Raw genomic sequence first — 25,912 nt, 5'->3', positions numbered from 1 at the left:
ATCCCATTAATTCTAATCTTGAGGATGTTCGTGTAGCAATTTCACAATTCTGCTATATTTAATGATCACTGTTATATCGCGGCCTATAGTTCGATGACCCTTAGTCTCGATGATAAGGCGCGCAAAACTGTCACAACCGATGGTCTCCAAATAACGACATTAATAATAAATAATTTTATCTTACCTAACACCCTTCTGTTTTGATTTATTATTAACGAGCAAACATGGTTTCTGATTGTCCATTATTCGCTTGAATAATGCAGTATCAAACGTACAGCAGTTGCTACACATTTTATGAATGTGAGTTTTGCCACACAAACCATTAATTAAGTATAACATAATTATTGTTTTCAATTGGACCAACTGAAATCGATAATTTAATAAGAGTGTAGTATTTAATCAAGACAATGCCATACCACTGATATAATCAATTATTGTACATTTTTTCTGATCCGATATCATCAGATTTTTACTTGTTTACGTTTTATACAATTCTATTAACACGTCACAGATATGTGACGCCTGATTGTCGCGAGGAACCGACGTCGCACACAGGGTGTTTCCTTTAACTAGAATATTTAACATTCTAACATGTTTAGAAGATATATTCTAAAAGGAAATAATTTTGATAACGGAGTTCCTACTTTAATTAACTGATCTTTCATTTTCCTTGCAATACCTGGAAGCGAAGTTTTGCGTTTCTTCAATGATTGATACCGTGATTCAGTTGGGAATATTCGGGGAAACTCAATGGCGGAAGTTGTTAGACCGTGATCTGGAGAACGCTATTCTCGGTGAATTTGTCACGAGCTCGAGCGTGGGAGTGCCAAGGCTAGTCTTCTCGGAGCCGTTTCACGTTATTTTTGAGAATCCGAAGGACAATTGGGAGAAGGCTGTTTGTTGGAGCGATTCTACGTTGCACTTCTACAGAGTGATCCATTTTAGCTCGCTAAAATTCGATCAAAACTAACAGCGATATCAAAGAAAAATTTAGAAACTGAAAATTTAGAGTTAACTCGTTCGCTGCGATAATTTTTTTCATAGACATTGATATTTTGTGGTGTACAACCATTTGTAAATTTGTAAACTTTTACAATAAAAGTTCTCACATTATGAGTTTCGCCGATAATAGATAAACAAAAGTACGGGTTTCGATAAAATTTATAAGTGACAAAGATACTAGTTCTTACGTAACAAAAACAAATATTTTTGCTATTCGGGGCAATCGCATTCTATACATTTTTCAATTTTAGTACTCAGCAAACAGACTTGTCAGTTATGCTCCGTACTTGTCGTTCGTATCTAATAATAGCAAAAAGCTTTATTCTGGCGAACTTATACTTCAGACGTGCGTATCGCTCTGCTTCGTAACGAAGGTTGAGTGAAATATGGCTTTATCTAGGTAAAAATACTATAAGCTTAAAATCAATATTTAAAACCCAGTTTTTATAAAATAAAAGCCTCGTCTCACTTAATAATCGCAAGTTTCCCGATATATCTGTTTTCACAAGCTTATAGTCCCGAATTAAGCGAGTTATCATAATGTAGAAACATTTTGCAACGGTAATTTAATTCTAGAAATCATTTCACAATACTGTTTTCTTTTAATATTGGTCTACAAATTTTCTAAGCATACAGTACGTTACTTATCTGACGCTTTGTCGCTTGTCACGACTCATTGATATCTATTCTTGGTGAAAACTTGCAACAAATAGCGTCGTGATACCTTGGAACGATAAATCGAATGCGCAAATTGAATTTTTTTTTATCTGTGATCGTTTATTGTATCCGCTAGGTCATTTGCACGACTTATCTTTCGATTGTTCTTGTAACATTCTACGACAATTCGTGTTTGAATTTTATTGGTCATGCGCTCGATCTCGAGATACGATTAAAATTGTATAGAATTTCATGATGCAATAGAGCATCAGTGTTGATCGATTTATCGAAATGTTTCTAACAGAAATCGTTGACTCATAGTCACAAACGGTTCCTTGATTAATTTTCTTTTTTCAGTTTTTGGAAACACAATTCACCTTTCTTTTTTTGCAAAAGAGGAAAATTATTGACAGTTAGAAACACAGTGTAATTAGTGAAATTATATGTAATCGTATATTTTTTGTTCACATACATATCCGTATCAGTAGTTTGTGCCATAGATTTTCTGGTGTTAAATCGATTTTATTACAATGACGTGTAATTTGATTTGAAAAAACACTCGTGGTCCTTCGATACTTTTCGAACTATCGTTCGAAAACGATTATTAAGATTTAAATCTGTTTCAAGTGTCAACCGAATCCTGGATTACGACATAATGTTTTCGAATGACAGTTTAGGGTGATATCAATTATAGTGTGGCTGGCAGATGGCACACGAAGAGTACAGAACTGTACATGTAGACAATTATACATTCATATACAATTATTTGTACATTAAACTAACGCACAGTCGGGTATAAATTGTGGAAGAAGAATCTGGCTCTTCCCTATGTATACAACCCTTATCCGTTTTATACGCGTAATAATGTGAGGAATTATTTTTATTTAGTTTTGTATTACAGTATTCATCATGACATTTGTGAATAATTTATTTTCTATAGTCTGTTAAGTATTCGCGTATAACAAAGTAGTCGCTTATAAATAACGAATAAAGAGAACAACGTGGCTTATCGTTATAGTATCTAAACGGGGCCAGTATAAAAATAATTAAAATTACAATACTTGCAAGGACCATTTCTTAACTTTGTGTATCTTACGAATGGAATCATTAAGTTTCAAGTTAATAAAAGAGAAAGATAGCTCCAGAGAGAACGAAACGTTTCCTATCGAACATTTATTATCTTTTGCAAATTTGTGTTTACCTTCGAGAAGAATAGTGACTAGTAAGTTATGATCGAATTAACGGTGGAACAATAAAAGTATTAAGTACTAAATAAGTAGGTTATGTGCACTCAACAGTTTTGTATCAGATCTCTTTTGTAAAATAAAGGTAGAAATGATCGAGAACTGCCTAATGTAAGGCACTAATCAGTATAGTATAACTTCTCTATCTGCTTTTTGTTTTTGTACATTGTACTTTACCCACTTTCTATGACGTATTTGACGTTTGTGGAGGTGCAAGGTTCTTCAAACACGTCTTAAGTACAGACAATGTAAAATTCGCACCAACATCTCTTTTCACACAGCGTATGCAATAGATTGATCAAATATCGCCGGCAAAGCTGTAGAGATATTCTTAATTACAAGTCACCGAGAACGTTCTTCGAGCAAAAAACACGAAACCCTCTGGAGTGTGTACTTACACCCTCGAAAGAAACAAGAAATACGAATCCTACGTATCAAGTCATAATCAATTTCTAACTCAAACACGCAGAAGCTCTTCGAACATAATAGCGTGAAGCAACGGTTCCTAAACGTTTTAGCAACCTTTCGTTGCCGGAGGGAGGAAAAAGCATCGATCAGTCTTCTGTTCGCAAAAATTTAAATTGACCCTTCGCGATAGAAAATATTTTAGCTTGAACAAGAACTGCGCGTGCCTCTGTTGGTTTGGAAACGGTTGCTTTCGTTTACGAGAACCATTTATTTTACGAACATTTTCTACGTTTGGAACAAAGCGAATCAGCCACTCAAGATCGCTCTTGCGACAGGAAATTGGACAGAGTGGGGGTAACCAGACCGCGTGGAGGGGACAGCGACCTTGCGCAGGCAAACTGATTTTGTTCCGACTATAAATGGCTAAGGTCTCGACGCGTGAGAAAAGGTTTTGATCACAGAGAATATACGCGAACACATGGTCGTTTAAGATCATAGTTCGAACCTAGAAATTAGCGCTGCGAGTATTTGTGCTTCCACCTCGAATGCAACTTTGCGAGAATTACGTAACGCAATAAGGAAAACACCTCGTAAAATTATTATTTCAACGTTGCAATATACATACCCTGGCTTCTATACTGCTTCTCCCACGTGGACTACGGGTCTATTTACATAGATACAGAGACGTTACGAAAAAATAAATGTTTCCTATATACAGAGGCTGGCTCTTCGCGTCTCGAGGCCAATTAGTTCCCGCACAAATCACAACTCGTACGTTTCGCGCTATTCGTCGCGGTCGAATGTGTTACGCTTCCTCGGGAACGTTCGATCGGCTTTTAACGATCTTCCCGTTTTTGTGGGGCAACTCGTTCAAAGGCTGGGAATCCTCTTGGAACGATTGCGGATACTTTTGGTCGGGATAGTTCCACGCTTGGATGTCACCCGTGCCAAATATCTGATAAACAATGTACGTGCCACTCGCGACGCACGCGGTCACGCCAAACACTTGCCTCCATGCATCGAGGGCTTGCTGTGAAACGAATTCTCCATTATTTTAATCAATATGCAACGTAGCATTTCTCGTTGCACGTTTTGTAACTTTGGATTCGACATTTAACACTAAACCTACCGGCACTTCACGTATACCCATTCCTACCATGACCGGTCAAATGACCAGTCTTTCTTTTTCTCTTTTACGAGGCAACGTACTTCTAATTTTTGCATTACATTTATAGAAAGTTGTGTTTTGAAGTTTATTCGTAAAATATCATAAAACATTGAATTCAAAGAATCTGCACAAAAATATTCAATACTTTTACTCTACACGTGCATTAGTACCTTAATAGTATTAGTAAATTGGTAATTTTCATCGGATAGAAGATAAAACGCCCTTGAAAACGAATTTTGTTTCAAGCCGATACCGTAGTTAGTTCTAGAGAAAACAATTATTTACGAAAAAATGTCATAGTAATTATGCAAACACCCTGTGTACAAATTTACATTCATTTTCAATTAAATAAACAACTTATGATCCAGTTTTATGGCACACCAGTCGTATGATCAATAGGAAGTGCTGAAACTATTTTGGGTATGTAGCGTCAAAGTAAATGTGAAAATAAACATAGAAGACAGCAAAAATTATAGTAGCTGGTGTAGTCATTGGATAGAGGATGAAATGCCCTTTAAAACGAGCGTTCGAACAAGTCGATAGCTTTATTAGTTCCGAAGATATAGCGATTTTAATTTCAAGTCGATGCGGTGGTTAGTTTCGGAGATATAAGGGTCCGAAGCGTTTGTTTACATTCTTACTACGGCCACGTCAAGGCCGTTGACCGCACGTGCTCGTAGTAAATAGTAAACGTGACGTTACTCGGTCACTCAGTCAATGGGTCAATGTGCGAGAAGGAGGTCCGACGCGACGCGTTAGAAGGCGACAGCGATAGTCGAATTAAAAAACCTACCCCTTTACATAAATTGCGATATCTCCAAAACGGAAAGTCGGATCGACAAAAACCAAAAACCATTTTAAAGGGGAAGCCTTGCCGCTTCTAACGATGGCTTAATTATGAATAAAACATCAGTAGCTTCGAAGCTGTACATGTGTAAAGTTTAACTACTTTTAAAACTGAAGATTCTCTCCTTTCGTCTTTGCTAAATCATCCAACCGGTCATCTTACCAGTCGCGGTAGGTTTAGTGTTAATAAAAATTAAATAATTTTAAACGCTCCCAGAGAGCATTTTATCAAAGAACGTAAATTTTACGAAATCGTATCGACAGTTCGAAATTTCACTTACGCTTTTCTGAGTGAGTAGGCCAGCTACAACCGGAGACAAGAAACTCGCAGTCATGTGGATTGTCTGCGCGAACGCCAATATCGGTCCTACAAGCAGAGCAATCGAATAAGAAACGTACGCTTAGCGCAGAATTGCACGCGGTATCTCGTGTCCTAGCTTACCAGCGAAATTTGGCGCGATATCAACGATGCTTGCCATTGCCCCTGCATAGGCAGCAGTGATAAGGGTAACTGCTATGAACCACACCACTAGAACGAGTATGATGTCACAGCCTAAATAGCCGATCAACACCAGTAGTATACCAGGCACTACTTGAGCTGTACAAAGGAGGAATACAATCGTTAAAAAATTTTACACGACTCGAACATTCTAAACGCGATGAGATACGTACAAGCGGCGGTGAACAACTTGCGAACGTTCGTCAGCGAGAGAATCTGTCGCGTGACAAGGATGTCGGCTACGTAGCAAAACAAAACGGAGCTGAAGTAGCTGCAGATGAAGGGCAAACCGGACAGGACCCCGTTCTAAAAAGACAACAATCGTTTTCGTAAGGAGACGGTCGTCTAGCGAAATGCACGAAGCACATTCGAAGGACGAACCGCTTGAATACTGAATCCCAGAACCGTCTTCATGTACATTGGTCCAGAGATGATGAAGATGTAATGCACCCATATCCTTCCGAACGTGGTGATCCCGATCGACCAGGCTGGCCACGACGTGAGAATGTACCTCCACGGAACTGGCATGTTCTTTGCAAAAAAAAAGAACGACTTTGATCATCCTCGACTAGCGGGATAAGACGAGCGGGACCAAACTTATGTGGAAAACTGAAATTGCCACGGGCTGGAAAAGTGAGTCGAGAATGTAATGGAGAACCAATAATTAGGGTACCTCCTTCGTTCCAAGAACTTGGTTTCCAACACTTTCTTGGATATACCGTAGCTCCTGTTGGGATATTCTCGGATGCGCGGCGGGCGTATCGAAGGCGTAGAAGTACCAGAAAAGGCACCACAGCACTCCGATACTGCCTGTCGTGTAGAAGACCACTCTCCAACCGAAGTGAGCGATGATGAATCCGCACAGTGGATAGGTTATCCCGATGCCGAAGCTGAACCCTGAATATAGATAATCTAGATGTTAGGAGTGGCTCACCCCACGACCCGGAAGGAAGCTGAAACATGATGCTTGTCGAATGGCTTCGCCTTGGCTCGTGTACGATTCATGCGTGGCGATGATCGCTCTTCAGCGGTGGCGCTATATTTCACCCTGTAAAGCGATTCAAGTAGAGTCTTAGTACGAGAGGATGAGGATGAGTGCACGTCGAGGCTGCTACAGTGGGACAATGAAACTTCTATACCTGAAAATATATCAAGAGCTTCTCGCTGGATTTCATCTGACTAATCGCGTTCGAAAATTTTCACGAATTACGAATTTGCCACGACGTCTGTTCATTCCGCAGAATGAAAAAGAAAAACATGTTCAATTCGCGAGCCTTTCGAATCGAAATAAAAACAGAAAAGTCTGGATCGAAAACCTCTGACGTCAACGATTTCTTTAGTTTTCGAAAGGGGAACGACTCTGTTAAAATCCAGCCTTGATTATTAACATGGTACAGCGTTTCATGGTGAATTCTATATGAGCATACGTCCCTTTCCTGCCACGTCGAGCACAGTAATACAATTTTCTATCGAGACTCAACGTTCGTGAACGAAACACAAATTAAAAATCTCGCGCGTTATCGACGTCAGTAGAGGGGTGTACGATTTACACGCACCAAGGCTAGCCCGCGTACTTCATCGACGCTTTGTAAACGAAAGAAAAATGGGACAAGACGAGAGAACGTATCGTGACAAGTTTCGATGCGAAAACACGTACATCGATCGAGAGCATCGTCCGTAACCGTGAAAGTTTGTGCGAGGTTGAATCGTATTTATCGCTGGTCGTAAAGAAAAACTAGAGACAAGTACAGATTTTCTCGTAGATGCAGCACCGACAACATACAGAACGATGAGAAATGTATTACGAAACATGTTCCTCGAGCACGGCTGATTCTACCAGCTGGAAGTATACTCGGCCATTCTCATGCTGTTGAGCGGTCGCTGTTGAGTATACCCCTCGGTCCGGCGAATGCAACCACGTGGAGCTTAAACCAATCAGAACAAAGTGAATGAAACAATCGCATCCGCGCGTAAACGTGCGATTTCACGTATTCGATTGATACACGTGGCTCTTGGTCCGGAACCGTGAATTTTAACTGAAAGCAAAACGTTCGGAGCAGAGACGAAAGATTTTCTCATTCCGTTTCCCGGTTTCTGAAAGAATCGTGCGTTAGTATTTAGCTGGGTCACATGTGTTTCAAAAAAGCAAAATAAAAGACCGTTATTGCGACTGGACTATCGCGTCGTACGTATCGAAGTTTCACTGTAATATACAAAAGAAAATACGTTCGATTAGAGGGTGGACGCTCACCTTGGAAGGAAGACATGAAACGCGAACGTTCCACAGGGGGGATCCAGTGCCCGACGATAGCGTACATTGCTGGCCACGTGAGTCCCTGGGGACAACAGTTTTTCATCAGTTCGAGCAACATTTCGTCGCGATTTCAAATCAAACGTTGTAACCTACTCGTATAGAGTATTTACAAATTATTGAATTCGAATATTATATTTTATTAAACCATTCGTTTGCTGACTTCAAAGTTCTTGATTAAAAATTCATTTCAATTCTTCAGGATTAAGGATAAATCGAATATTATAGGGATTCGTCACTGATTAGAAAAGCATCGACGGGAAAATCGCTTCATAGGATTGGAAAGGTGAGGTTTCGCTTTAATATGTCACGGGTCGTGAGCGACCCAGGATCTACTGCATGTGTCTGTCCAAAGATTAAATTCTTTCGACGGTAGATTAAACTTACACTGGCAATGCCCTGTATGCTACGCAGAGCAATCATGGCGCCGTAATGAATCCCTGCGGCGGTCGGCATCAACAGGCTGCAGATCGCCGTAATGAGCTGAGAGCCGCCGAAAACCGTCTTGGTGCCGAAATATTGGGTCAGCACACCCCCAACCACTTGTGACAATATGTAGCACCAATAAAACGAGCCGCTGATCGCGGATTGTATCGTCGGGTTCCATTCGAACTCCCCTTGATCCTGCGTGACAAACATAATCGTACTTGTCTCAATCCGTCCCTCACAACTGACAACATTGTTGCGAAACCTCTCCAGTATTAACTTACACGACATACTAACGAAAAATAAAAATTTGCATTTTCCAATAACGAGATACAAAGCAAAACAAAGATACGTGCATGCACAATTTCTTAACGAACGAGAATTTCGAATCGACTCCTGTCAGACACGACTGATCCGATCAATGAAGATTAACGATCGTAACCAACTCGATATTTTCGCAGAATCCGTGTAACAACCGCAACCGTGATTGTCTTTGACCACGAGTGGGCATCGTGGTTCGCATTGTCCATTAAATGAACCGCAGACAGCGTTATGTAAGTGTTTACAAACTTAATTACTGTCTCCACGTACCGGTGATCGTAACGTGATCGGTGTTCTAATCGTTCTATCGTTCTCAATCGCGGTGGAAATTATCGCGCTGCCATAGAACCAGCAATTACGATATTCCATCGACGGTGAAGTACCACAATGCAAGAACATACGTGTACGGTGATTAAACACGTGACGTTACGTGAACATGTTTCTTAACTGTTCAGTTACGTTAGGATGTAATCGAAGCGACCCGTGTAACATAATCACCATAATCGATATCGCGGTGTGGCGCCTATTGAGCGGAATTCTTTGAAAAACGATACAGACAAAAACGGGGAACTTCAACATTTTTCGACGGACGCTCGTTCTAAGAATTCAAAAGTTTACCATAAAAGATCTGTAGATACTAAAACATTAGTTTTCAAACACTTCACGACATGCAGGCAAAATATATTTAACTCGTGACTTTTAAAATTCTCTGATAAATGCTCAATTAAAGTAATGTTCTTTTTCGAAGAAACGTTTCGTGCGTGTTTGTGTTTTTGATGACTTGGTGATTATGGAGAGGCTACACAAGGGGGAGAGGATTTCACGTGCTATGCAATTTCTCATGAATTCATCGTTAGCTCTACCTCATATCTGATCGATGTGTTGTTGTTTGCGTACGATGCATCCGATGTCACGTAACAATACTGAGAAGTCTCCGGGATCATGCTGTCGTTGGATGAGGACGGTGGCGGTTTCACCATCGCCACCATGGCGATGTTGATGTCGTTCCTCATCATAAACGAGACAGTGAATCCCGAAAACGACAGCATATACAACACCACCCGCGCTGGCACCATGTCTGCAAACGCGAACACGCTCTGTGATCGGCGAAATACCTTCCTCGATTGAACTTAACGTCTCTAACAGACCAAGAAGTAATTCTCTCTTTCGTTCTTCGATTACTTCCAGAAGTAATAAACATCCACGCGTGATAATTGGTGGGCATTAAGCACAATAACAAATGCAATAGAAAAGAAAATATCTCAGTATTTTCGATGCTTCTGCCTTCATTTTGCCCATTTAAAAAAAATTACAAAGCTACTGTATCCTGCGTCGGATGTGTCTACTATGTAGTTGGCAAAAATCTACTATATTTAACGTTTCCGGTCAAAACGCTTCGTATATCATTAGTCTTGGATCTTACGTAAGTTCAACAATGTTTTCTAAGGGCTTTTCACGTACGGTTTTGCTGTAAAACAATCTAAGGCGGAAACGTCGAAAACGATACTAGAATATTTTTATTACCACTGCATTTATTATTACTTTTAATAGTGACCCAAATTATACGTTTAGATATTTATTATTTAACGTCTCGATTCGTTCGTAATTCCTCCTTATACTGTTTTTTCATTCTCTCCATTATGGTTTTATAGCGTGAAGAGTCCTTTACCTCTCAGTTTTCGCAGGCTGCATGGTGAGCGTGTCTTATATATGGTATGACCTTCGTATCTGCGTAATAGATGCAATTGACATTTTTATATAAACCAAGGAATTAGTTGTTATAAACAAGAAAAAGTGTACGTTGTCGCTCAAAACTTTGGAGCAACCTTCTATAAAGAAATAGAACCTTTTTATGCACATATACTTCTATTAATTCATGCTTATACGTTATCCTTTTAGATATATTCTAATTTTTGGATACATATATTTGTCACTTGTGAGGAACCTCCTTATCCCCCCCCTACCATTATACGTATATTATATTTTATATTTATCATAGTTTTTCTTTAACATATATCATGTCATAAGAGGACCTTAAAATTAACCAGTCGAAACGTTCAATTTAATACAAGTATGCACACATCACTTGCCATCAATTGGTTCAATTACAGCTCATCATTTATTTAACATTTTTTACAATTCTATGTGTCGTTCTCCATTTAGGCGGCATGTAAATATAGAAAATACATTTCTATTTTAACGAAACCTCATTTTTGTTTCAATCGTTTCGATAAAATTCATTTAAAAAGCGCAATAAAATAAAATTCATGTGATAAAGGGTTAAATGATGCACAAGAAATATACAAAGATAATGTATTCCAGTAAAGCATTTTGTATATATGCAAAAAAGATTCGTTTATTTTGAAGATCGATGAATGCTCCAGACTTTTGCGCGGCAATGTCGAATGGTCTCCTTATTTTTATTTTTTCTTTGCCTTCGTAATGGCGTAACGACACGAGAAAATAAATCGCGACAAGGTAGCGGATTTAATTACAGTCGAGAATTGAGCTAATGAGTTGGAATTGCAGCGTCACTGACAACCTGTTGCCGTTTAACAGCTAACACGGTGTTATTTAATATGCAAATCGTTAAATCCTATTCCCTTACCCTTGGGACTCCTCCATCTTCATGTGCGTTGGTTACTGTTCGTGCGAAAAGAGACAACTTCCTTATACAGGAGTGTGATCCAGGATCACCTGGGATTCTGGAACACAGAATTTTATTGTATATTGCAATTAATGAAAGGGGTCGTTAATTGTTCCAATAAACAACTCGACTGCTTATTAGACCAATTAATCACCCATTTGTCGAATGTGAAGATCGAAAGATTATACTTTTATCTTATATTGAAATAAAAATGCTGTATTCCTGTTACTCTTTTTCTTATTTCTGAGAACAGACTGAAGCGTGTCCCCTAGTTACGTTATTTAACAATAGACTGATCGGAGTTGCTAGAAGTTTTATTCTTCGTGACTTTTCACGTATCATTCGTCAATTGAACTTATGAATTAATCATAAGATTATGTGATCGTAAATCGTAGCAATGATAATACGAATTAATGGACTTCATTGAGGAACGGTTGAATTGTCTCGACGATTTAACTATTAACTTCATCCTATCCGGATTATTATCGTCTCTGCGATAGTTATCGTACGTGATTGATGCGAATTTCAAGATCTAATGCAATGCATTCTTCAACGTTCGAGTCGTAAATTGATCACAGTACGGCGTCGCAACTACACGCAACAAATTATCGTAAAGATTCACCACATTTTTATGTAACTTCCTCGAAGCTGTGCGTTCTCAAGATTCTTTTGTCTCGTCAACACCAATCATTAAACAATTATATATTTGATCGTCGTCGTATAACAACTACCGACTCTAATTAAACGTTTGTTTCCCATTTTAATGTTCGTAAAGAAACACCGAAGCAATTACGCTATTACTCATATCGTTGAGTTGTTCCTTGATACTAATTTATTAGAGAAACGAATACGACGAAGTGTAATCGGTGACGATAGAAATTATTGACTAATCAATCTACTTACACAATAAAAAGAAAAAGTAGGCCAAGCATAATTGTTAAGAACAGATTATGCATATCGGTACGGTATAGAATACAGTCAACTTTAACAACTATGTAAGTTAACTATAACTTGGGTAATCTACTTATACATTTCGTAAGTTTATAATCGTTACTTATGCGTACAATCTATTTATGTCGAATAACTCACGTATGTAGCGGATAAACAAAATCGATTTCCCGCTGTTATCTCGAGTTGGAAGAAATGCCAACAACGCGGCTTTATTAGAGTCTTCGACTCGATGACGCCAAGAGAATGAAATATCCCAGGACACAATGGCGTGTGGACGACTTTACGAGGGCGTGATGAAATTCCGACACGGTTCTCATATACGCGGCATGCGACGAACGAGCTCGAAAATTCATCAGTTTGAAAAGGTCGCGACTCCGATCACGCGAAAAGCTAGGAAAACGCTTCCCCGAACGAGGCCTCGCATCCTTCCGAGAAAACGACGCGGTCACACTATTTTTCAACCTGTGCTACTTCCTTTATTAACGTATGCTATTTGCTATCAGTTTTCGTTTGAAAAATTCCCTATCCTGGTTTTCCTGGATTATAATATCCTTTGAAAAGTCAAACCCACAGCGATGTTGTTTATATTACAACGATTTACATCATCATTAACACCAATCACGATAACTTTATTACGACCACTTCTGAATCTGATTGAATAAAACGTGCATATTAACCGAATGATTACAAGGTAATAGTTTAAACGAACGTATGTATAACGTTCAATCATAACCAGCGACGTTCTTTCGATAATCGATATGTAATCTCAATACCGTGTTATGAATTTCCTGTTCGTGCCGATAACTGGTATCGTGAGCGAGAAAAAAACGATAAAATTTCGTGCGCGTTAGTTATTTACTTTTACTTTTCGCAGATCGATCGTACTTTTACAGCCATGAATTTCTCGCGGACGTCGCTGCTACGTGATTCATTGCGAATAAACTTCCGATGATTTATCTTGCTGACCGTGTAACTTTTTTTCTGCAACTACGGTCGACTTTACGGCAGACTAGGCACCGACTCGACAGGCGGACAATGTCCTTGAACTTCGATAACGTTAGTGCAAATATATCAAATTCGTTAAAATTGTTGGACCGCGTTTTAAGGAATTTCGCGTAAAATCATGACTTGCACTGATATAAATTGCAAATACGAGCTTTTTGCTTTTGCGTCGGCCCTGTCTGTTACTATACACACGTAATAAGTGTATGACGTCACCTATGACGACGAAGAGTCGCGTGTTCACACGAGAATCTTTGAACAATCGAAGCTCATTCATAACTAATGTAAATTTCGTACAAAGGAAACATTCACTGTGTCAGTATCTGTATCGCAACCGCGGTGACTTTTCGCGACGCCTGGTTTCCTGTTTGAATCGACGTCGACCGAGCGAGACACGTGCTCGAATGACACAATTCTGTTGTCAAGCCTTGCTCTTTCTCACGATTCATGTCGATATTACATAATCAAACGCGGTGAATTGCAATTCCCCGTTACACATTGTATTTAACACTCGATTGCAGGAAATCCGTAATGTAAATAATCGCGCGTATTAAACAAATTCGCGGACTTATCGAATTTCTCGTCGAGAAATAAAAAAATATGATACAACTCGTTACTGACAGAATGAGTAATGATTACGAGGAAATTTTCTCCGTTTCCCGGTGCTCGTTATAACCAAGTCAACTGTATCGTTCCCGACAATTATAGAACTGTATCACATTATTACTTCAATGAAAATATAAAAAATTCTCACAGTTCGCAAGAATATTTCGTATATTCGGCGATATTCGAGGCACGCGCGGCAACGACCGTAAACGGCAAAACGATGATGATGCAAAAAGAACGGGTAAATTATGGTAAGCAGCAACCGCAACGTTTGTAAACGAAGACTCGAGAAACGTTGATCACGAAATATTATCGCGAAACGCGTCATGGAACTCGTAAAATATCGTTTCTTACGACCGATTTACATTTCGTGTTTTCACTGGCTGCATAGATTAAAAATAATAGACAAAGTTGCACTCTGAATCGTCGGTTGCAAACGATCTATACAACATTGCTGGACGTGGTTTACGTCGAAAATAGGAAACGGTTACTTACAGCGAAGCACGTGGCGAACGATCGATTCTAATCAGATTCCTCGCGATCGATGTCCAACTATACTAATGTTTACACCACAGGAGCCCAAGAAACGACGAATATCACCTGTGCTTTCTTGCTGCTGAACCTCGTAGCCCGTGACATCCGCGTTTCGCGTGATAATGAAACGATCGCGAAGACTCGCAGCCCAGGGTATCAAATTAACAGAGTGGAAGGAATGTTCTTATCCTTTGCTCCCAGGAAACCGAAGGAAAGTTCTCAGTTAATGTTCGAACGAAGACCCGGTGCTCACCAAAGATCCACAGCGTAATCTTTATTAGCGTTCAGACTCGAACGAAAGGCAGCAAGTCGGAAAGGAACGAAACCTTATCCCGGACGAGGAGAACAGTCGACACTGAAAGGCGACCGGACCACGAGGCATGGACTATCGTCTAGGCCCCACCACTTTTGCTTTTCAATCAGCCATTAAGCGTTGTAGGAAATCCGCAAGGATCGCGAACGATGAAACGCGACAATAACGAGCCGCACAGATTCGTCAACGAGCACGCGACGTCGTCACGATCGAAAGCGCCGATAATTTTCGGGGGTAATACTGATCGTATCAGCGCTGTCGACATACCACGTGATCGAGAAAATAATAGCAGAGAGAACAACACCGGATAATGGGTGTTAATTCCAATCTGAAATCGAGACCATCCTCGTAACCGCTTATTATTTTTCCAGTATAATACGTTTTAGAAACTAGCTAATCGGAATCGACGTTATGACTCAAATTTCTCTTCGCTTTTTGAAGTTTAAATCGTACGTGAATTGTTCGAACAATTCTTTGGAATTACTGAAATTATTAATCTTCAGAAGCTTACGGTCACTCAAAAGTACGGAGTAACTTCATCGAAATTCACGAAGCCTATCTAAATGGATTTTGTCTAACATCTCGCTTCGAGAATTAATTTTTGTATCTCCTTAATGAAAAGTCCTATCATCCACATATGACAGACAATGAGTTAAAAGAATTTGTAAAAGATATCTTCTAAAATTTGATATTTCGATGCACGATTTCCAGTAGTCGAAAAAAATATACGAGAACGTTCGTAGTAATTAGAAATTGAAATTCCGGTCTCTACGATAATAATACATGAGAACTGAGCAGTAAATCCACGCGTGTGCTTGACGTGACGATCGAATACATATTACGCGCATGGCTCTTTCGATCCATGAAAAAATCATCGCGCTAAGTACTTCTGTATTCGTCGGTTTCGTGTTTTTTGCTTCGGCCGTATAAACATTGCTTGAACCGATTCTATCAATAATGAATGCACTGAATGTTGAGTGATGTTGTACAATATTTCATTCTTGTATTTCTTTTGTTGTTTGCCAAACGATAAGCGGGTGGAATAATAGTTTTTTTTTATTGGTTTTTAGAGCAACGGTACAGAATTAGAAATAATGCAATCAAGTGAACCTTCACAATTTTTAATCGTACAATATAACAAATTTATAGAACATTTTACCGAATGAAAATCGGTGCTTTGTTATCGAAGAAATGCAACAGGATATGAGAAAGGGTCGATGTATCGATTTACTACTTGAGATGGGTACGGTGATGTCGTGTTCCTTCAAACAGCGTTTTCCATCGACTTTGTTACTCGTCGTTTACGGTTTAAATGTCTCGAGTGTGAATCATTATCACAAGGACGCTTGCAACGAAACTTGACGGGTCAATTTTCACCGATCGATCAACGTGAACTTACAAGCTACCGTTTATATTCTATGCTGAACGATTATAGCGTGTAATGCAGCTCTTTATCGTTCGATACCTTCGTCAGGGCATTGCTGGTTATGAAATTATTACGTTGTACGCAATTTCACGATCGTATTGCATACTTATATGTACATAAATAAAATACGTACAATTTAATCATGTGTGTGTATTGTAAAATTTCTATAGAACGAAAATCTTTTTAAATTTAATTTCGAACAAATTACGCCGTAGATACTTTCGCTGTGAAAGCAAGCGTAAGCGAGATATCGTACATTTTTATAGTTAGACGTCCCCGATGATCCTCTATATAACTGATATTTTAAGTTTGTCTATTTTAGGGGTACGTTGAGTCATTTTCTCGTGACGTGGATGCAAACAGACAGGTAGAGACACAACTAAATTTTATTTATAATTGTTTAGTATGTTAAATAGAAAGAAAATCGATTCAGCAGATTTTCAGTTAAATCTGAACGAACAAATAGACAGAAATTCTAAAGCTGTGTAATTCGGTTTAGATACCTTGCCATTTCATAACTACAGATAGAATAAAAATGTTATTTATATAGACGTGGAATGTTGGTAATGATCCATCTTAAATATTATTCGTGTTTTCATATAACTATGTAGATGTTTATTAACTACTATGTAATTTATTTCTCGTAAAAAATGTTTAAAAGATAGATACATGAACGAGTTCGAACCAAGAAACATATGCCGCTTGGACGCTTATGAATATTACGATCGTAATTAAAATAAATACGAGGCGACACGCAACGATATAACAGCATTGAAACAAAGCTAGATATTTGTTAAGAGACATGCACATTTAGGATAAAAATTTTGTTTTCGATTCAAGAAGCGAACCTGAGCGAATGCCGACGATGCTGTTGGAATTCGATTCTTCTGGATTTCGCTACCGGATACGCGTCATTCTTAATTACTATGCAGTTGACCCTATTTAGATTATAATTCCAATCTGGTTGCGTGACGTTCGATGGAATTTTTACGCCGGCCGGCACGAGATCAAACATGTGAGCCCTCGTGACGTTCTCTACCCCCTGATTATTCGATTCATCGTCTTCGATGAGAAATGTGCCCTCGAGCTATCCGTTCGAATCACTTTTGAAACTTGAAAACGACACACCGACGCCTAAACAGACGTACGCCCGTCGCATCGAGCTTGACTTGTTCTCTTTCACACGTCGAGCACTAAAGGAACAAATACTGTCTTCCGTTTCTTTCTCCAAACTAAACGCAATTTCACAGAGGCAACTGTCGCATGATTTGCTCTACTAATTACTCGTCAGTGACTCTAAAAAGCCGACCGGTTCCATCAGGGAACTGTCACTCCACCCACACGCGTACGTGAGCTCCGGCGCTTTGAACAGCTTCGAAAAATCGAGAAAAAAGTCAATATACAAATACTCATAAAATTGAGAACTGCTTTGGAATGACGTTCTCTTCACCTCATTAATGTTGCACAGATGCAACAGCACTCGATTAATTTTAAAGTTGCTAAATAAAAAGGGTAAACGTAACTATACTCTCAAGTTTCTACAGATTAAAACATTTTCCCTTGCTATTCGTAATTGGATACAATTTTCCACTTCCTATTGTAGTACGTATTATATACACAAAGTTCGTTTTGGAGCAAATGGTCCAGTGTTATGTTAAAAATGATCTACGCTTGATTTTTACAAAAGTAAGTCAGCTGTCGTTTGCCGGCAGCTGCGACTGGGGGTTCTGTAAATTAGTGTAAGTGGAGAGGCAAATTCCCTAATTTAACTGATCTAGTGTCTGGAATTATTGACAGAAATATATTTCAACGATGCAAGAGAGAGACGACTAGGGGATACACAGTTGTCGATCACGATAATTCATTATCTACTAAAAGTCCAAGGTTCCATTATGGTCCGAAGTTTACGTTAGCAAGCATTGACACGGAACAGCTAAGATCCAAATTACGAAAACAAACTTGACGCACAAAGCGTTCAAGGTAATTGTTCGAATCTCACGTACCGGCTATCGAGATAACCAGCGCGATATCGACGTCTCGACGCCGCGTATTTCGTCGATCACGGAGTCGTCAGTCATTGCGCCATCGAAATATATATTTGACGAACGCACGGACTCTCGTTTTACCACGGAACGATTTAAAAATACTATAAAATACAGCCACGAACGAACGACGTTCCTCGCGGTTCGATGTATTCTAACCTCAACCGCGAGACGCTTGCCATCGAGTTTGAGGTTATGTCCGCTCGTATATATCCACGTGGCTGTAGCCTTCGTCACGAATATGGGAAACAGAGGTGACGGGAGCGATCGATTCTGACAGTGATTCACCTTCAGCCCGTCTTTTCTTCCGGCGAAGACCTTCTGAACTTCGACAGCTCGCCCCTCCGTTCGCATTTTTGTATATTCGTCCGGCGACGCTTCACGCTCTCCACAGCATCGTGTCACGGTAGAAAAGATCACACACTGTTTAAATCTCGCGTCGCACGCAAATGACACACGAACCACACGTCGCGGAGAGAGCACGAAATCACGAGCACACAAAACTCCAGCGTTTCGTCGCGGCGCCCTTGTGCCCGCTGCTTCGAGGCGCAGCGATCACGTGACGCATAGCTAAACACACGCGTTCGCGCGCCGATCGATCGACGCCTCTGCGTCGTCACGCGTCGACCTTTCTCGACACCTTTCGTCTACTCTCGGAAGCAATCGACCTTTCGAGTATTTTTGATCGATTTATTCGAAGCGAGAAGCGTAAATGGATGTGACGCAAAAATACGAAATTCAAATGCAGTCAAACTTACAATTAGTTGTAAGAAGTATCGAAATGATTGACAAAATTTCCACGTTGCGACCATTTATTGGTAGGAAAGGAAAATAAATTATAGATGATATAGCAATTTATTTACTACGCTTATTCGAATTTAGATAAGCTTTCATTCGTTCAACGAGAAACATAATTGGATTGTAACTTTTATTTATACTATACTTTAACACTGACTACCATTTATATTTCTGCTTCACACACTAAAATTTAAACAAATATGGGGGTCATTCCTAGATACGGAAAATAGGTTAATGTGTTAAGACTAAGTGCCTCGTTCTATCGTTATTGTTCAACCTAGAATAAAGTATTACCTTATCAAAGAATATAATAAAAGAGCAAGAAACATTACTTCTTGTTTATCTTTTATATGTTATTTGAACTTGATCTAGACAACTATTTTTCCTATCTCTGTAATTCCTAGTTTGTTTTCCAATTCTCAATTAATAATGATAAAAGATATAACAAAATGCGACCTATTTGTTACTTTTAAATCGAAGCAAAGACATTCTATTGGTTATAAGAGAACAAAGAGAGTGCAGGCAAAGTTTGCAGACAAGATAATCGACACAGACGTTATATCGATCGTTCGTTCGACCACGTATTGTCACTAATTGCGAAGTTCACGACCACATTCTAAACCTCCTGTGTTTCGAATGCAACGTCGATAGTCGGAATATTTTCGGAATTTCCAGCAAAAATTTCCAATGTAAATGATATCAAAACCCACTGATAAATGTCATCGGACGCACGATGAGTCAGCCGAATCATTCCGCGCAGCCACGGAAGAAACACGCAAAGTGCTCTTCAACATCGACTCCGGGCCAAAATACCAACCACAAGTACTAATAGTTTTGTACATTCCATCGAATCGATAGACACTAAGCATCTCTTACGCGCGATTGAAATGGCATACCTACGAAATATTAGACTAATTCGAGTCGCGATTCGAGGGCCTCTAGGTTATAATTTCACGTATTTCGTAGACTGAAAAGAGTCTCGTCGACGTCGACTTACATAGTGGGCAACGAGGAAGAGCTGGAACGCGCGAAAAGCACCACGTTAGAAAACGCAAACTTTGATTGGAGGAAAGACATCAATCGAGTTGGCAAGAGGATTGATAAAACGGTAGTTGCGTCATTATTTCCTTAATTATTCAAGCAGACAATTACTATTCCGTCCGTGTTACGAATATCGTTTGCGCTAATGCCCTTTATCGAACCAGCTGCACGTAGAAGGTTATTTTGTCAGTTCTCCCTTTAGACTTCCAGCACGACGTTTAGCGGTGGGAGAAAATTTTGGAATCAAAGCAATGCCAAACCGTCGAACATTTTCGTGCCGGATAATTCTATCATCGAGGAAGGTAGATATCCGGTATCGGCAAAAGTCACGTAAATTTGATCCTTTTACCTTCGACACGAATCATTAGAGAGCGAGCTGATCAACGCGTTGACGAAGCAGCTGTACTTCGTCGAGTCTCAGATGCAGAAGGTGCAGAGCAACCTGAAAAGAAGCGAGGATCAATTGAAGACGAGGGATCAAGAGATCATCCGTCTGAAACGGAAGGTTCGCCGCTGTTTTTGCACGCGAATGGTTGCCCGCCCCCTACCTCTCGATAATGAGTTTCGAATTGACGCAGGTCAAGGACTGGGAAACCAAGAGCAAGAACCAGGAGACTCTGCGGAAGAAGGAGCAGCAACAACGACGAATCCAAACCGACCAGTCGGAGTACCTTTACAGACGATGCCTCATGTTGGAGCACAGAATCTATGAGATGGAGGTTGAACGTTTCCTACCTTGAACTATTTGTAGTAGCATACGTGGAAACGAAATATTTAGACGGATTACGGTACAGTCGTTATCGTGACGCGAAATTACCGTGTCCCCGTTTTGCAGAAATTCTTGGCCGATTACGGTCTGATCTGGGTAGGCGATACGAACAGCCCGAAATGCCCTGAAACGGCCTCCAAGTAAATCGAGTATACGCCACTATTTAACTAGGTTGACAATCGATCCAATTAATTATCAGTTTACCGATGCATTTCAGTAATTGTATCGGGACTTGTTACGAGCAGATTATCGCGAACATCGATCAGCTCAACCTAGCCGCGGGAAAGGGTGAAGTTCACGTGCAGCACAACGAAAAAGGAAACGGAGCCACGTTCAAAGTAAATCGCTGCTTGCTCATCGTGACGTTTCGAATTAGTTTTCGTTTTTGCGTGACGTCGAAATAGGTTATTTCACTCTGGCAGCGTATTCTGCTCTTTGAACAGATTGTAATGAACGGATCGAAAGACACGGTACAATGAATTATTAGGGAAACGAACGAAATGAAAAATTACGAAGATTATAGATTCAATATATTGTTAAAAGAATTACGAAATGACTGTTGTCAATTACGAGTGTCTATTATCTACAAGAATGAAATATTAGAAACAAACTGTATAATTCTGTATATTTCTGTGGGTGATAATTTACTCTTACCACGAACATGCACTTAACACAATGTCCAGAAGATTACCCAAGACGGACAAGAGTAACGCGGAAGTTACTAGTTACAACATTTTCTTTTTTTAATGCAGACAGTCGAGTATAACATCAAGATCAGATTGGTTAAGAGAAGAAAGAACAATACAATAACATATAATGGACGTTAAACACAAAAAAGATTACAAAATAATTGCAAGACCATGGTGTGGCAACGACACGGTAACAACTATGTGCTGGAGGAGAAAGGAAAAAGAGCTATGGAGAGTATGTGAGACTGAGGAAGTATAACTAAGTACTAGAAAAACGTTTTGGAATAGACATTGCTGCATCAGGAAAGAAGAGATTATTGCAGTAGCTAAACTATGTAGTGTAAATCACAAAACCCACTCTGCCAGACAGTTACAATAAACTATAAAGAACCATAACTAATTCGTACCATGTTGGTAAGATTTGTTCATTACAATCTGTCGTTCACAACTCCTTTACATCATTCACGTTGGTGTTTTATAGAAAAAGCGATGAATAGTTTTGTCACACACGTTAATACCAATCGTAAGGGATTTTTTCAAAAAATATTTTTTAAAAAATGCAAACAGAATATAGGATGACCCAACGATACCAACCGAGGTTTAAATATGTGTACTATTTGCAAAATACGTCTGGATTGTAAACGCGAGCATTATTCATGATCACGCATTCCGATCGAACAATGCAGTTCAGCGCGTTCGTGCACATTCTTTTCTCTTAATTTTATACGACACTAATCGCTGGATGCGTTCCATCGATATTCGTGGTCGCGTAACCGCGGTGTCAGTTTTCGACGGCAATCCTGCGGCCTCAATGCATTTTAATGAAACGCAGAAGGTTGACGTTAATCACTCCCACCGGTTACGTGTGAACAATAACGACGAATATGATTTATGATCGTAGAAGAGTTACGACATTCCAACGCGCGCCGAGTGGACCGAGATTTATTTATTTTTTCAACGTTCGTTTCTTCGTCAGCGTTCATGTAACGTCGATGAGATAATCCGAACGTAATTAATTCGACGATCTCATAAAGAGGAGATTAATCGAGTGTTATTTAACAATTTTTTGAAGACCCCTTCTTGCATGTCTTTAAAATTCTACAAAAATGGAATGATAGTTCAAGACGGCATATTGCGCCCTTACGACGATCCAGAGACGGTATCGTTCCTTCGTGACATTTTGGATGGTTATTTCCCCTCCGAGTTACAACAAACCTATCCGAATGGAGTACCTTTCAAGGTGAAGTACAGATTTCGTAAAAACTTGAGCTCGAATTATGAAAATTTTAGACTTTTAATTACAAAAATGATGAAACATTCACGTCGAAACTTATCAGGTAGAAGATCGCAGACACCAAATGTACATGGACGGTGTCGTGGACTTTCCCGGCCAAGGTTATCGGCTGGGAAAGCAGCCACCAGCTGATAACGCGCTGTTATCGAGCAGAATTCGTAGGCCAGGCACCGTGTCTCAGAAATCGAGTCGTCGCCCTCCTCTTTCGAAAGATAATCTTTCCAACAGCGATTTTTCTACGTCTCTAGTGGCTTCGACAGCCAGGTATAGTAGATATAAAATGTATAGGGTGTCCCAAGCAATAATTTAAATCTTTCTATATACAGAATAAAGCAGCGCATCGATTGCTGTATAAAAAAAGGGAATGTATAGTTCCATTTAAAGAAATAGGGACGATCTTGAAAGCGTTGAAACGACTCCACTTATGGAGATGACACACGCAATACGCAATGCAATCATTTAATTTTTTTTAATGTAGTGCTGTTCTATTTTTCGCTATGTTTCAACCTTCTTGCACGCTCCTTTCGTGCAAGTGCTTATCTACGTAATTTTTAAGCATTAAATGTTTGCCAACAGGTCGTTAAAATCGAAAAGCCCGTCGGTAGATACGCCACCGATCGAGATGTACATTCTGCGTTCTCAGATTCTGGCGTCGCATAATAACATTTGTTCAGACACGCATCTGCAGTCACACATTAACGCTGAGTTGGGTATAAGTAACCGAAAAGAGAAGGTAAATATCAATGAATCATTGTCTAATATGCCCAAAAATATATATATGGATATATTCTTTTTTATTTTACGAACTAAAAAGGATATTTTTACTGGACTGAACGCGATGCGATAAAAGGAATAGTTCTTTAAACTTTCGTTCGATACATAATTGCACGGCAAACAGAAATGTAGAAACTATGAAACCATTCTATGATTCATGTAGTGCAAAGTACATAAATTATACCGTATTGGCGACGTCAAGTAAAATAACAAGAAAAGTTCGTGTCACGATAGAATTTACATTTACTGCGCGTGGGCATAGTTACTTGCCGGTTGATCGAGCATTCGGCTGATTGGAATAAATGTTGCGGAAAAACGAACAAATTCTTTTAATCGAAAGGTTATCGTGTAATATTTGAAAATACCGTAAAAATCTAACAAAGACCATTTAAGACGGCAAGACTGACTCTAACGAATCGAAACCTCTTAAACGTAATTTCTGAATAAGAATTTTCTACGCGTAAAAATATATTCACTTCGAATTGATCTTTACAAGCGAGATCTGGCAACGAAGAATGCAGACTTTGATGTTTCCGGTCGAGAAGGACAATTGAAATCCAGAGGTCTGTTAAGGTTTCCAAGTTCTGGAAGGTGTTACCACGGTTCCACCGATAGATCGTCGTCTAAACCACTGTCCACGTAAAATACTCTTCCAATATTTTGTTAATTGCTTTGGTCGATATCTTTTCATCTTATTTTTGTTTCCAGTCGATCGGAAAACATTGAAGATCATGCTCGACAACGGACGAGATCGGCCAGCTTACCAAGCTCTCGCATGTCCATTAATTCGAAGCCCATAACCAGGGTTAAGGCGGCCATGGATTTTGGTAAACTCGATGCCATGCGATTCTCAAATTCGCAAACGACAAATAGCGTCAGACGAACTCCGCGCGTCGCGAAATCCGCGACACCGGTTAAGAAAAGTGCAGTAAGGAAACTTTTTTAAAAATTTTAGTTATCGAATTCTGACAAATTTCGTATAATTTGTGAAATCGATCGTTTCGCGTGGACAATTTTTTAAATATATTTGGTGCGTTTTAGCCGCCAATTTTGCATCAGATCAACGAGCCATCGGGAAGACCAGGTGAACTGCGACTGAAAGTCAGATCCCTTAACGGTGGTACCGTTTACTTGGTGCACGTATCAGCCGACGAACCGATAGCTCGACTTTACCAGCTGTTAGACAGAGCGATGGCGAGAACGGTGCCACGAGGATACAAAATCATCCTCAGCGGGTAAGACTACGTCGACGAATTCTGCATTTCCACAAGTTGCACAACTAGATTTCCCAGACGCAGAGCAATCGTTTCGAATTTCAGTTACTCGCCGAGGAGATTGGATCAACTGGCAGCCACTTTAAGAGAGATCGGTATTACCAGAGACAGTGTTCTACATTTAGTGAACGACTGACCGCTGCAGAATAGAAAACTTTTAATCGTAACAAACTGTGACTGATTTTTGTGTATATATTACTGTAAAAAAATTACAAACGTTTGTGGGAAATATATTGAATTAAGTAATTGGAGGCATTTGTCTGGGGCTTTAGAGCCCCATTACCGAGTGAGTTGACTAAGGAAAGGATTGAAATTCATTCCTAAATCTGTTGGTAACGTTGCGAGTGACACGAAAATGGTAATGGGGTTTCGAGACCCCATGAAAATGGGCCGAAAAAATACATTAAGTGTATTTACTAGCAGACGTTGAATCCAATGTATTTTTTTGGACCATTCCTCTGGAGCTCTACAGCCCCATTACCACATTCGTGTCAGTTGCAATGTTACCAACAGGCTATAGGAATGAACACAAGACGAAATGAGACAGGAATTCTCCAGTTTTTTAACGGAATGAAAACTGTATGGTTCAAACTTTGACGCGACACTAATGCAATCCGAAATTAGTTCGTATACGCAACACTACCCTGAAAAAAAACGCGAAAAATTTTCATTACTCGCAACTCTAACATTATCTACAAAACTAATTATTTGCAAAGATAACTAGACAAGCAACGCGAATAATTTGTACTTCGTAACGCTAATAGCAAACCGGTATTAATTCTTATTCGCAACACTACTCTAAACAAAAACGCGAAAATACTCATCGTTCGCAACGCTAAAAATAATCGCGATAAATTCAAATTATGTGCA

The 25,912-nt window shown here is 39.6% G+C and overlaps 2 protein-coding genes across 9 annotated transcripts; one reads left to right on the top strand and one right to left on the bottom strand.

Annotated features, from left to right (window-relative positions):
• Positions 1–2,089: 2,089 nt before the first annotated feature.
• LOC143345506 (vesicular glutamate transporter 2) lies at positions 2,090–20,188 on the bottom strand. Of its 8 annotated transcripts, none has more exons than XM_076772698.1 (12): positions 20,098–20,188; positions 11,491–11,587; positions 10,552–10,610; positions 9,746–9,960; positions 8,523–8,759; positions 8,076–8,160; positions 6,498–6,721; positions 6,206–6,355; positions 5,998–6,130; positions 5,768–5,923; positions 5,607–5,692; positions 2,090–4,341 (listed from the first exon to the last, which is right to left on the bottom strand). In XM_076772698.1, exons 2-12 carry the CDS (start codon positions 11,511–11,513, stop codon positions 4,117–4,119), a joined length of 1,593 nt encoding a protein of 530 aa, XP_076628813.1. In that variant the 5' UTR covers positions 11,514–11,587; positions 20,098–20,188; the 3' UTR covers positions 2,090–4,116. The 8 variants fall into 8 exon arrangements, with proteins under 8 accessions (XP_076628813.1, XP_076628812.1, XP_076628817.1 ...); XM_076772697.1 differs by lacking the exon at positions 20,098–20,188 and adding an exon at positions 18,692–18,993; XM_076772702.1 differs by lacking the exon at positions 20,098–20,188 and adding an exon at positions 18,365–18,631.
• LOC143345504 (uncharacterized) lies at positions 19,925–25,263 on the top strand. The gene is made up of 14 exons (XM_076772691.1): positions 19,925–20,023; positions 20,168–20,309; positions 20,445–20,544; positions 20,611–20,747; positions 20,821–20,961; positions 21,078–21,151; positions 21,229–21,349; positions 22,773–22,940; positions 23,038–23,258; positions 23,571–23,727; positions 24,265–24,401; positions 24,477–24,696; positions 24,810–25,003; positions 25,088–25,263. Exons 1-14 carry the CDS (start codon positions 19,935–19,937, stop codon positions 25,176–25,178), a joined length of 1,992 nt encoding a protein of 663 aa, XP_076628806.1. The 5' UTR covers positions 19,925–19,934; the 3' UTR covers positions 25,179–25,263.
• The last annotated feature ends 649 nt before the right edge of the window (positions 25,264–25,912 follow it).

The sequence above is a fragment of the Colletes latitarsis genome, chromosome 9 (assembly GCF_051014445.1).
Source record: "Colletes latitarsis isolate SP2378_abdomen chromosome 9, iyColLati1, whole genome shotgun sequence".
Lineage (NCBI taxonomy): Eukaryota > Metazoa > Arthropoda > Insecta > Hymenoptera > Colletidae > Colletes > Colletes latitarsis.
The sequence above is the reverse complement of the archived record's forward strand: the minus strand, read 5'-3'. Positions and strand labels throughout refer to the sequence as shown.